Source organism: Phoenix dactylifera, chromosome 3 (assembly GCF_009389715.1).
Source record: "Phoenix dactylifera cultivar Barhee BC4 chromosome 3, palm_55x_up_171113_PBpolish2nd_filt_p, whole genome shotgun sequence".
Classification (NCBI taxonomy): domain Eukaryota; kingdom Viridiplantae; phylum Streptophyta; class Magnoliopsida; order Arecales; family Arecaceae; genus Phoenix; species Phoenix dactylifera.
The window spans coordinates 14562512-14576982 of record NC_052394.1 but is presented as its reverse complement, the minus strand read 5'-3'; the positions used below and the strand labels follow the sequence as shown (position 1 = coordinate 14576982).

The window sequence follows — 14471 nt, the reverse complement described above, 5'->3', positions numbered from 1 at the left end:
AAATATTACCTTCAACATCAATCTCCATGTGGTATTTCGCTAATTTGTAAAAAAATAAAAACCAAAAACCAACAACAATACTTATGGATATTGATGGTGGGGCATGCATGGTTTTGATGAAACTTGCGTGGTGATTTTCTTTTTTCATAGGAACCACGATAGGCATCACAAGTTAATGAGAATATGAGAATATTAGTTAATGAGAATATGAGAGATCATGCTACTGTTTATATACATAAAAGCCATCAAGGAATAAGCTGAAAATCGTAAGCTTGATGGTTTAATCAGAATTTGCCCGATTGGTGGTTTCATCATGGGCTTCACCGCAGCAGCAAAATGATACATCATCCAATGTTGACTGAATTAAACACTATAGGTCTCATCCTTATTATATCATCACACTTACAATGAACCAATCTGTTTTGAAGTTAAAATACATGGTAAAGATTATTGTCAGAGTGGAGAAATGTAATCAAAATAACACTATGTAGTCTGTTCTACCCAAAAAGGGACACAAAGTGGTTCAAATTTCAGGCAGCAGCTTCCTTTGACCTTGTAGTCAATCATGGATTTACATTTTCTTTGCTTGAGATAGTTACACGTTCAATAAGAAAATCCATCTGACATTTATCCAAGGCATTTGGTGAAAATAATAACTTGAAACTTGCATAAAATATTCCTCGATGCTTTCTATACATGCAATGACAAAACCAAACAAGAACCTGTCCCCTTTCCTGCTATCCGGTTATCCCTTCCTGAACTTAGCGATTCCTTTCGCTGGATTTTCTGATGCATGATGCTAGGATGAAACATTCCACCCTCCTGACATGGCAACTGGATGCCCATGCATGCACAAAAGAAATTAATCTTCCTAACCACCTAGCCATGAACCATCACTGGGCAAGATCACCCTATAATCCCACAAACTCTGAGCACTTCAGTATATATTGGAATGCAAAGCTGAAGACCAGCCATTATTTCTTCCTCACACCAAGCAATCAGCACAACTGTTCAAAGCCTCCAGGTGGCAGTTCATGAAAAACACCATGGTATGAATGCTCATCAGTTTTCGATTGCCAATCAACTCAAATTCTACAAGTTCGGTCACTGGATTGGAATCTTCATACTGAGATTTTGGTATTGGATGTTAGCATAGAATGATTCTGTGTTTCGAGTTGCTAATAGAGCTCTTGTCTTCTCAAAAGTATATCTTCTGAAGATCCCGTCTCCTCATCAACATGCTTCAGCAACTCCCCATTTCCACTACAAAGTCTGGTAGTCAAATTTGGGGCTAATGATGCATACATACCTGCATTATGTTCAAAACAGCTTCATACAATGAGCAATAGTTTGAAATCAAGCAAAGTAGAAAACCAAATTAGCTTGAGAGATATGGCAGAGTAGCTCACGCACTTCTTGATGAATTTCTGTCATAGTCTTTCATTACATGTAATAAAATGGTTCCAGAAAGAACAACAATGAAGCCACAAATTTCAGAAATGATGCTTCCCATGCTTTGTCCATCCCAATCCTGCAATCATGTTTGAACTTGACGTTTAGTGACTCACCAAGCAATGATCTGAACACCCAGGAAAAGGCCCCAAAAGAAATCCTCCTCATAAAAAAAGGGAAAAGAACTCTAACTGGAAGGTGGCGCCATAGAACCCAGATGTGTGTCACAATAAGGTGAAGGTGTATGAAGTGTTTCAGTTGATCTGATTGATGGAGACAATCTTATGCATTAATATATGTGCATACCATGCAGCCCCGTATTAAATATCTTCACAATTACTTGTGTCATACAGGTGCTCTGCTTCCTTATTAACTTAAATGGAGACATCAAACGATAACTCATCACTTAAATATGCTCCCAAACAAACTATAAATTGGTTGGAATAATGGACAGCCTGACCATTACTTCTAGGAAGTTGAACCTCAAGGTACAATTTCACAAAAATTTCCATCATGCAAGTCATGCAAACATCCAATAATAAGTCTGTCATTGCTGCAAACACAGGAACACATCAATCCTATCTGCAGCAGCCCTACAGACTTCCTTTGTCACCATAAGTGAGCAGGATATAAGTCAATTATTGAGGGGTGGGAGAACTGCAGCTTTCCTACTGAGGTTAGATCATATGTTAGGTGTGCCTTTTGGGCAACAATTATCCTGCAAGTGGTGCTTAGCTTATATATTTCAAAACAATGGGAAGACAATACTGACAATTGCCAGACCATGAACAATGATCGAACAAAAGATCGATGGTAAAATATGAAACTTCTCGAGCTTAGTAAATGTGAATCAAGCAAGTACATTGTTAAATTAACTCCAATGCCAGACATCAGTAAGTCAGCTATAATTTCCAGTGTAGATGCCAAGCATATGTAATTGCAAGATTGGTGCTAAATGAAATGATTACAACTCTATGCAAGGACATCTTTATCAGACCCTGCAATTGGTGCTACTATCAAACAGTACCTTGAACATTATGACACTCGCAATTATTGTAAGTGTGGTGAACATCACATAGTATATTGGAGACACAATGGCAGTATTAAAGGTGTCCAGAGCCTGAAAAAATAAAAAAGATGACTCAATTAAAAAAATATCTAGCAGATGCTTAAGAAAATTTAAATAAACATTTTCATTTTCTGGATTTAGGTAAAAACTCTATCAGCTTCAAGACTGAGATAGCCTTGTAGCATAACAAGATAAGATATATGATGTACAACTAAAATATGGTCAAGTACATGAAAGCCACTATCCGGGAAATTATTCAAATATGGTTGCATGATACCTAGACAAAGGTTGACAGAAAGACTATATGTAAAATTTGGTTTGTTATGAGATCAATGGATAACAGTTGCTAATACTTTCTTCCACTTAATGGTAATCAACTTATTAGCAAGTACGCAGTTAAACTGCTTTGGCTACTAAATTAGCTTCATGCCCACAGATTTCATAATTCTTAAACTAGAAATCAAGGATTCAAGCCCCAGCAGAACGTCCCATGGGACGCCGGGACAGTAAAGGAACATATAAAAGCAGAATATTAACTGCTGCCAATTTACAATGTGATATATTTATCAGATGCTTCTTCAGTCTTACAACCTATAGAACTTCTTATGACTTGACAGTACATGTATCCTAGCCACTGCATACTTTGAAGTTAATGCAGCTATCTACAACTTCTCTTTACTTGCACTATGATTTAGTAATCATCTCCTTAAATTGTTTGAGAGATTATTACTCATTCAGTTGACATTATTAATATAAACATTGTAAGTGATGTAAAATTTTCATCATACAACTAACTAATCAAAGATGATCATAATATCAAGATGTCCATTCATGCAAGCAAATGTACAGATTGGGCCCTTACTAAGCATACCACAAAAAAGCTGTCCAGAAAGAAAAATATTCAGTACTTAACCTTAATGATATTAAAATATACTGATTCCCTAGACTTACTCAGATATAGAGGAACTATCACTTAATCTAACAAACAAGAAGGGAATTTTCATACAATTGGCATGATAAATCTTCAATAGATATAAATATTTCTTGGTAAATATGGGGTGTGATGACAACATTCCACATGGCAACCATGATAATAATCACTCACAATGATAAATGCAGATGTTTAAATAGCACCTATTCCCCTTCTATCGTCCTCTATTTTTTTTCATTAACTGTCACTAAATCTTAATCGCTGATTCCTACAAATCTGTTTTCAGAATTTCGAGTTCTCAATATCAATAGTACCCTTATAGTTGCATCTTGCACTCTTAACCTTTCCCACCTTACACTGCTGCTCTCTTACAAAATCCATCCATCCCAAACCTGCCAACATATCAGAGAAGTGTTCGGTCTCATACGGCCATCTATATAAACCATAATGAATGCATATAACGGACATAAAAACAGGTAAGATAAATTTAGTTTTCTTCCTTTTCGTTGTTTCTTCCTCTTCTTCTTCTTCTTTTTGGAAGGGGGGGCAGGGTTTGGGGCCAGTGGGGGGTGGTGGTGGCTTCAATAAAGTGATGCAAGGATAGATGGATCACTCTGATGGGCATGGCTGGCTGAGATCAAAATCAAAAATAGGATTCTTATTTAAAAGCAATCTATACTTGAGAAAAACAAGAGGAAAAAACACTAGGGAGAAGCTGGATTTGGGAAGGGATGAGCGGTGGATCGAAGAAGGTTGAGCGGTGCATAGAGAACGTTTCACAAAGGTATAGTTGGTACCATATATGTGCATATCCTGCCACTTCTGTATTTATTTCTCCCAAATAAAGCCCATATCATGCACCAAAAACTTTTCTATTCCTCAAAAATCAAAATTGTAATTTGCAAATATCCCTTTTCAACTTCTACCCTTTTACAACAGCTTGTTAAACAAAATTATTCTCAGATCAGGTAAAAAAAATGTTCAGAATTTTGAAAAGCAAGTCTCTTAGTCCTCTATGATCCATCTACAATTAAAACCTCCCGAGTGTGGTAAACCTGAACCCTAAGCTCCAGGGCTCACACAACTTTGTGGCAGTTAAAAGTGATTCTGCAGTAGATGTGTCTGATCATCATGGATTACTAAGTAGAATTTGTAGCCAACCTAATAAGCTGACTTTGCACTATTATTAGGCTTGAGTATATAGAGCCAACCCCTATGAGGTTTGACTTAAATTTAGAAATTTAGCACCCAAAAATCAAGTCAATCCAAGTCTTCTTTGAGCTGTAAATTGAAAAATAAATAAAGAGACCAAAATGAGTATTCGGTAGAGATCTGCTAACTAGATTTTCTACAGGCATTAAGATCTGATGTGAAGGGATGCAATTTGGACCAAGGCTCACTATCCACTACCAGACCCTACACCAGTAATATCTTGATACAGTGTCGCTATGCCTAGTACAAAGATCGGTTTGGCATATCGACACTCAGTACGCCTTCCGTACCATTCTCGGTGTGCACCTATACGGACTGGTAAGGCGTGCCACGATTTGAAGCCTTGATATTGATTTCTATCCAGTCGATCCTAAGCAAACTTTTGTGCCCCAAAGGAAAATGAAGAGAAAAAGAGGGTGCAATGGAGGAAGAGAGAGAAGAATGGCATATGTGAAAGGGAGTTTTCTCCCTGATTTCCTTCACTTATGTCTCCCCTCCTGTTCCAATACCAACATGCTCAAGTTCATTAATACATAGTCCTTGGTCAGAACATATGGAAATGGGTTTACCCAATCTACAACTCGCCACCATTCCACAATAAAAGTATGGAGTCTCTCTCTCTCTCTCATCAACTATGAACAATAGTGGGAAATCAATTCTAGTGCATGGATTTAAATCTCAATATCGGTACCCATCCTATTTTGGTCCTAGTACAGTATGGTACCAAGATGATAAAGAGGAATAGGTTGGACCAGAACAACTATTAACAACAAGAATAAAGAGAAAAAATAAAAAATAAAAAAATTTTAAAATTGATATTGCAAGATGCCTAGTCATCCCGAGCATTGATATGCAACTGTCTCACACTATCCTATCCTGGAGAGGACTGGGACAAACCAGGAGAATCTAGAAGAACCCAATCTAGAGAGACCTAGAGTCTAGATGTTTCCTAAGACCTAGTCTCTCTCTAGTCCAGCATGGTACAACCATGATGGACCATGTCCTTAATCCTTGTTCCGGTGTATAATAAAAGGTATGAACCCATCACAGAACAACATCAAAATCCTTTAATTAAAAAAATATTACTCCATTAGCATTGATCTACTATTAACCTTTATACTAGTCAAATTGGACATTTGAAACTAAAATAGCGACTACATCTTAATACCTTCTCACTTGATAAAAAGATTTCTTATTTTTGATAAATGGTGCTTTTATAACACATTATTTAGTGTTATAATAGTTAGTTTTGATGTCAATAACAACCATTATTTTCATTTACACCATTTTTTAACTAACTTTTTTTGAAAGTTCAATTTTTTTGCATCATTTTTCCCCTAAAAGAAATCGTATAATTTGAGAAATAATTTTTTTATCAAGTGAAAGGTAATTAAAAAAGTACTAGCATTATTTTTTTTATTATCTATTACTACTATAATAGCCACAATAATAATAATTTTAAATATCCAATTAATAAAATAATATATTCTGTAGCAAATAATGATAGTTATTTGCTCTTATAGCTGAGTATTATATCATGAGTGAGTATTATATTAACTGTTCCTTTAATGATAAGTGAGTATAAGTGATCACTTATTAAGAGATCCATAATGATCACTTATTAATAGATATCATAAGTGAGTATTATATTATCTGTTCCTTTAATGATAAGTAAGTATAAGTGATAGATAATGGAGTATCTTACTATTATCAATATTAAGTATCAAGTATAACTAATAATTGAGAATTTTATCTAACTACAATAGATAAATATTATACTTATCTAAGCTGATATTACTATACTAGTTTAGATATTTAATGGGAGTTTCTGCTCGACCATCATCAAAGCTCATTATTTAATCTGCAATAGAAATTTGACCAGTGAAACCTTCTATTTCTTATAATTTGTTATATTATTGTATTGCATTTCAAGACTAGTTGGAAACTGAAGAAAAAATCGTGCCTTGCGTATTGCATGGGGCCGGTATTCTAACTAGTTTATAGTTTATAAATTGAATAGTTTTTGGTGTTATATTATGCCTTTTCTTCTGACACTGGACACAAGTTAGCTAAAACAACCAACTTTCAAGGCATCCACTCTACTTGGGAAAGAGCACTTGAATCGAAAACAACCCATATCCATGTGGCAATCAACAATTTCTTAGTGACCTACTAAAAATATTCTATGGATTTAGAGATTTATAAATTAGTAAATAACTTAACATAGTCATGTCTGTGAGGGAAACATACTAAGAAAGAAGAAAAAAATTTGAACAAGATTTACTAATATTTAGTAATGTGAAACGAAAATTTACTAAGCTGAGCTCTCCACTCTCAACATGGATGCCCCTATCAATAATGTCACTAATCTGGTTTTAGAATAATAAATAGGGCTCTTATAACTAACATAGGAGGAAGATAGGCCTTTAATGGTCACTTATTAACAGATATATATTATAAATGAGTATAATATTATCTATTTCTTTAATGATAAATGTGTATAAGTGATAGATAATAGAGCATCGTACTATTAGTAGTATTAAGTATCAATGATACTTATACAATTGGTATGAGTATAATTTATGATTGAGGATATTAAGTATTATATATATTTAAACTAATATTACTATATCGTTTAGATATTTGATGGAAGTTTCTACCCAGCCATTATTAAAGTTCATTGGCTATTGTGCAACAAAAATTTGGCTATTGAAGCCTTCTATTTAGTATAATATATTATATTTCTATATTGTATTTCAAGAATAGTTGAAAATAGAAAAAAAAACGTACCCACAAATAGTCCGGGTTATATGCTAGTATACTTGAAGATGAACTCAATCCCTTACAGCATCTTGAGTTAAAAAAACAAAGTACAAATAAAAGATACTTCTTAAAATAAAATATACATTCCCTTTTCCTTAATGGCGAGATGTTTATTAGCAATAAAGGACAAAAAGGGGAAAAAAGGTCCTTTTGAATTTCTAACCTAGAGAACAAACCAAAATGAGGAAAAGAAGGAAAGAAACGAAACTATAAAAAAACATAGAAAAACGAGGATGGTAAAATTCTGTCCCACCTATCCAAGCAAACCTATCCAACCTAGAATAAAAGGAGGACTTGGGCAACGGTTCCTCATCCCAAAACCGTGTCTGAATATAAAATCACTTCCAATTTAAAAATTACATCAGGTTCGAGTCCTTAAATTTAGACCGGCATAATGACTATTTATATAAGTTGGGTCTAGATTTAGAGTGAGCTATAAGATGCTAGCTTGTTGGTTGAAAGACCATAAATCTAACAATAAAATGAGCCACTCAAAAAACTTTTCCACCTTGCTCAATCCCAAAAAGCCTTCCATTCTCCCAATCTCTCGACCCCTTTCATTTGTATTTTTTCCTTCTTCCTTACTATAAAAACCCTAGGCTGATACTCCCCCATAACACTACCAACAAGCTTAGTCCAACATTTCCCACAATAGCCAACCACCAAATGGCTTTGCTGTCTTGCCTCACACCATCTCACTGGCTGATTGCTCTCCTCCAATACTCCCTCGATGACCAATCAGCAAAAGGTATGCTACATCTTTCCCCCTACCCTATCCACTACAGTGCTCTCCCCCACCATCACAAGCCACCACTCACCATCCATTTTGGAACCCCTTCTCTCCTCTCTAAGAATTTGACAAAAGAAAACATAACCCTATAGCCCAACTCTCTTCTTCCAACCCTTCACTTCAATGCTTTCATCGATAGCCTAACTCCTCCCTCCACCTCAATATCTCTCTCTCTCTCTCACCACACTCTCAAGAAACTACAAGCTTGGCCAACCACCATCCCTTTGGTTGATCGTTGCTTAGTTCTAGTTTTGCTCAAATCAGGGTGGGTCCAATTTGGCCAATGGAAATGAGGTTCAGTATCGGACAAGCAATTTTGTCTGAAATCTAATTTGAGATCAAGCTTTGGTTAGATGATCAATGATAACATCAAGTTGCTTTCCAACTTGGGTTCAAAAAGAGCCCCTTTCTTGACACCCTTAGAAAAAGGCTTGAAGGTTACATTTTGACAACATATAAAGCCTCCTTGAACCAAGTATAAATGAAAGATCATATGCTACAAAATGATACTGATATCTCTACTTGTCATTGGAAGAGCTCTCTCTGTTTCTTTTTTTCATTCCAAAATTCACCAAATTATATGAGAACAAGTGAAAGATCATATGCTACAAAATGATATTGATATCTCTGCTTATCATCCGTAGAGCCCTCTCTGTTTCTTCCTTCTAAAATTCACCAAATTATGTGAGTATTAACTCCAATAAACATAAACATATGCATGCATACATATTTTTTTTTTTCTTCTTACAACTCAATGAATCCCAACCTAGAGACAGATAAACACATCTCCAACTAGAGGGTTCAACTACATGAGCAATGAAATCGTATAATGATACCATGAAATTCTAGGATGCTTACGAAGATAACCAACGAGCATCAAATATTAAAAAGGCAAGTTCAACCATAGCAGACATATCAGATGATGTTATAACTAGAGAGATGACTCCCATGTCTTCACTTATTTACACAAGCCCCCTTTATGGATCCACAACTATTCGCTTTCATTGGGGACACTTTTTCTCAAGGCATACCTACCCAAGCTTCTTAATATAAGCATTTTATCTCCCCACTTCTCTTATCTTTCATCACAAAAAGTCCCTAGTCTAAAAGAGGCTGTTTCTAATATTTCCTCCTTAGAAGTACAACATGTTAATAGATTCTTCATCATATTTTTCACAACTCCTGAGCTACCACTAAAAATTCATTTGGTTTTATCATTCGTTCTTTTATTAGAGATCAACCTCATGACTTTACTATGCTCATCTTTAACTTCTCTACTATAGAACATTTTGAAGCATAGAGCCTTGTCATCTAATGAAGGCGGGCCTTGGTGCAACGATAAGGATTTTCTATTCTGACTCGGATGTCATGGATTCGAAACACGAAAACAGCCTCTCCAAATGTAGGGGTAAGACTGTGCATACCTGAGCCTTCCCGAACTGCATAGTGGCAAGAGCCTCGTGCACTAGGACACACTTATATAACATTGTAAGCTACTCGTCAAATTGTCCCTAAACATCTCTATACATCCTTCCTATTTGAGTACTTAGATCAATCACTACCAATTTGAACATTAAAATTAAATCATTATAACACACATGGTGAAGCTGGGGGACTCTTTGCCATGAACATATGCTGGCAAGCATTATGATAGTTCTAAATTCAAAGTAGCTGACAAATACCCAATTTTAAACATAACCCAAGAAACAAGACAAACCACATTGTCTTCAGCATTGTGAAGAACAAATCCCATAAGACATTAACATATATAGCATATTGTTTATTTTGAATGAATGCATTTGATAGTTTTTTAAAAAAAAAGGAAGATTATATTTCCTCAATCTTACTGTTCACATTCAAATCTATCTGAAAGGTAGTGGACCTAATATGCACCAAAAGATCAGCTCCTGAATATATTCAGTTGGCTTGGTAGCAGGAGGACTAGTAATAAAAGAAAAGAAAGAAAAGACAAAAGCAGTTGAGTTACAACCTTATTGAGCCAAAACATCAGCAATAAAAAATCCCAGCAAAATCATAAGCACATTAATATACAATGGGAATAATTATGCCATTACTCACCTTGTTAAGATAATTCATTTGTGTTATCACACATGTAAGCACTACAAGCATAAAAAACCATGTCTGGGGATAAATTAACTGATTCGTGCCCTCAAAAGTCAGCTTTAGGGAAGTACCCAGAGCTTTGACACTCATTACCTGCATATGTAAAAAAGTTTTATAGTTCAACATACATCCAGTCTTAGCTTTATTTTGTGTTAAATTTAATTGAAATAAGGTATGCAAACAAGAAAGTGGCAATATATTAAAAATACAATCGTTACCGAGAGAGAGCCCATCAAAGAACAAATGCCCGTGTAGACTAACACATTTGTATGCCCATAGCATGGGGCAAAATGGAAAATTAGCACAAAGACCAATACAATAACCGAAGCCACATACAGCAGGAAAGCTGAAAAACAACCAACCCAATCAATCTGTGGTGATCATAAAACAAGTCCATCAATGGACAAGGAAAGCATATAATAAACCTAATTGATATTAAAAAAAAAAAAGACAAATAGAGTGAAGAAATCTGCTTACCTGTTTGCATAGCCAATTTCCATATTTCCTGAACCGAACTGATTGCTTTCTCCTGCGGCGCGTGAATGACAATCACCACAGACCCTGCAATGCACATCACACAGCCCAAAATCCCAAGACTATGCAACCTCTCTTTCAAGATAAAGTGAGCCAACACAGCACTACATAATCCATCAAGATATCATCAGCAAGTCAACACTTACAGGTGATCAACACAGCATCACATTCTAATACACAGCCGAAACTTACCTCACAATTATGCTCGATGCGCCGAGAGGAGTAACAAGAACTGCCGGGGCAAATGCATATGCTATAAAATTTGCAACTTCTCCAACAATCACTGAACAAGATAACATCTCGTGATTAATCGATACAGGGACCAAAGATTTGCAAAATCACTTGTCAACAACCGATCAAAAGATAAGTCGCACCATACAATTGAACAAAAGTCATGCCCAAGAACCAGTAATCCAATATTTAGCCTCTTGATTGCTAAACTACCAAAAATTTTTGTTTCAAACCATGAATCGATTATGCAATGACACTGATAATAAATTGAAAGATATTGAAGTTAAATTTTACATATAACAAGGGAAATGATGCTTTTGTTGGCTTACTTGTGATCATGCCGGCCCACCAGAGGGGCTCCAAGAGATAAGAATATCCACCAACACCTACACCACAGAAGACATCCCACATCGCATGATGAGAACAATGAATAATAATTAAACAGAGACCAGTTTTTCTTTTCTTTCTTCTTCTTTTTTTATGACCGACCTGCTCGAATCCCGGAAGCGGCAGCAGCCCTTCTGAGACCCTTCTTCTTGATGATGAAGCTTGTGCCGATGAACCCGCTCGACAGCACCGCCAGCACGAATCCCTTCAGATTGTCCGTCGAGAATCCCATTCCCGAACACCGCACCAATTAAACCTCCTCCTCCTCCTTTCTCTCTCTCTCTCTCTCCCTCCCTCTTTCTGAATCCCAATTCTATTCATGAAACTAATCTAGTAAGGGTTGGCTGCTGCGTTACGGCTTTTGGAGAAACCAGGAGATTGGAGGGAAAGAAATTTATTAAAACACAAGAAAGAACGGAAGCGATCAAGGGGGCTTCCCTTTTATTTCCCTTTCGTCTACAACTCTACATAGTTGTTTCTCGTTCTTATTCCATGGGATAATGGGACTCGAGGAGGGCTAAAATCGTCATATTTGTTTATATTTAGTAAGGAATTATTGCAGGTGGACCTGATCACAAGAACAGGGGATACCGGTACCTGCGAATCAATACATGCAACGGTGCGGGGCCAACGGTAATTTCCACGTGGCAAACAATTATTCGTTGGAAGGATGGAGCGGGGACCGAGCGGGTAACAGAATGGCTGCCGTCCGTAGTACAGCGAGGTTAGGCTAACACGACAACTGGCGAACGAACTCGACGAATCGGGGTTAGCGCCCCAAAGATTGGCTTATTAGAGGTGGGGCCCCAGACGATATGATCTGCTAGGTTATTCGTCTGTTTTTATTTGAGTTTTGTCGTTAAGGTACGGATGGCTCTACCGAGTACCCTGACTATATATACGCGTCGAATTGGACGAGTTTGGACAATTGTTGTAAACTGGCAATTTGACGCCTACATCACGACCGTGCAAGTAGAGGTTACATCAATTGAGCGGTCTGGATCGATTACGAAGACCTGATGAAATTTCGTGGATAAATCCAAACCGATCAACAGTATAAAAAATAAACAATTAATTAATTAATCTAGTAGGTTTAGGTTTCCACCGTTTGCTTGCGAGTGCAGGCTTGCGTGAATATTATAAAGTTTAAGATGACACCAACGCATAAGAGAGAGATCTATGATTCAAGGTGCCCTTTTGATTTTGATCTTATGGTTGTCGTATGCTGTACGGCGACTTGGTCCAACTGTAGAGGGTGGTCAGAGGATAATTTTTTTTTTTTTTGGCTGAAATGAATGATTTCTACTGTTCGATTACGGATGCATTCAATAAAATTAGAAAACATCAAATTTCATAGCATTCTAGGTAGCTCCCTCTCCTCGATCTATAGGGTGCCTCCGGAGTGACTGGCTACCTAAAAAGTTATCCAGTCTACGACCTCATTAGTCTCTTTAAATATATACTTAGTCTAGAAGGTTATCAAGGGTCAACCCCATTGAACGAGGGTCCAAAGCCTGGTATCCCCTTCCTTGCTTACCAAAGATATAATAGGGAGATCGGCAATGGGGCCAAGGTAGCACCAATGCTATGGGAATGGAATGTGATGCATGCCATGGTGGTGTAAGATTTAGTTGCATGATCACATACATCTCTACCCCGTACTTATTACACAGATAACAAGAAACACTTTACCCTTAAAAAATTTAATAAAATTATTAAAAGTTTGAGCATGCCATGTCTTGAAGGGCCATGCGACATTTTTAATGCAAAATATCATCTGAATTGAAAGTACTACTAGGGTTGGATTTCGAGATGTATGAAACCAGCCACCAAGGTGGTAGCCTGATAGTAAGGGGGCGATAATTCCATCCGAGTTGTCCAGATTTGAAACACGCGGGCGTCGATTAAATTAGGGGACCGAATGCCCCACGTCCGGACGGCTCGTTGGCGGTAAGGCTACAAATAGGTCGGATCGACCCGTAACTCGATCCGGTCCGACTCGCATAGACTCGATCCGATCCGAATGTTAGGATCCGTGGATCTGAGTCGGGTATAGGTTTACCGAACAGATCCGATCCGATCCGAATAGACCCGAAGAGAGAGAGAGAGAAAAGGAAAAGCCCTAAGAGGAGTAGGTTCAAGCGTGGAAGGACAGCAACAGACATAGGTTCATAGAATCCAAAGGAATCTCGGCCCGTCAGAATTCTCTCTCGATCTATTACACTGTTGATACCTCTGGTGTCTCGGTAGCTGGTTTTTTTTTTCTTCTGTTTTTTGGTTTTTGTTTCTTTTAACTTTTGAAGGGAGAAAGTGAGGGAACGCTGAACTGAATATGGGTCGTGCCAGTTTTCTGCAATGGAATTGGATTTTGGAAGAAAGTCTGGGATTTTTTTTGCCCTCGTGAGAGGGGAGCTGGGAGACACCAAGTTCCGCCCATTCAGTCGTATAGATAAAAAATAGTGTGACATGCAATTTGGCATGTAGACCGACTTAGTTAGTACGCCACGGGTCATCAGTTCTGACTGGAGGTCAATTGCAAGTCTTTCAAGTCATGAGTCACCCAGAACCTCATAATTATAAAATGACCAAATTAGATTTGCCCAAATTCTTTTCCAAAAGCACAAAAAAATTGCACCTGATTCGGATCCAAATCCGACCCGATCCGAAGATCGAATTGGTTCGGGGTCCAAAATGAGGATTCGAACAAAAAACCGGATCGGATCGGATCCTAAAGTCAGGTCGGAGTTACTCAGGACCCGACCCGACCCATTTGCACCCTTAGTTGGCGGATATGCTTTCCTTCCATCTGTACTAAGGTGGTGCTGGGATGACGTACCCACATGTGAGACGGTAAGCCCAGTGGGGTGAGCCCACGGATCGGAGAAGGCACGCGAAACCTGCGACCTGTATCGAACATT

General features: G+C 37.4%; 1 protein-coding gene across 2 annotated transcripts; it reads right to left on the bottom strand.

The window, feature by feature from the left end:
* Positions 1-344: 344 nt before the first annotated feature.
* On the bottom strand, positions 345-12009 carry LOC103720721 (probable magnesium transporter NIPA6). Of its 2 annotated transcripts, XM_008810560.4 has the most exons (9): positions 11656-12008; positions 11496-11552; positions 11128-11218; positions 10879-11039; positions 10620-10747; positions 10357-10494; positions 2480-2572; positions 1414-1531; positions 345-1309 (listed from the first exon to the last, which is right to left on the bottom strand). In XM_008810560.4, the coding sequence occupies exons 1-9, from the start codon at positions 11783-11785 to the stop codon at positions 1179-1181; spliced, it is 1047 nt and encodes a 348-aa protein (XP_008808782.2). In that variant the 5' UTR covers positions 11786-12008; the 3' UTR covers positions 345-1178. The 2 variants fall into 2 exon arrangements, with proteins under 2 accessions (XP_008808782.2, XP_008808783.2); XM_008810561.4 differs by lacking the exon at positions 2480-2572 and having other exon boundaries at positions 11656-12009.
* Positions 12010-14471: the final 2462 nt, after the last annotated feature.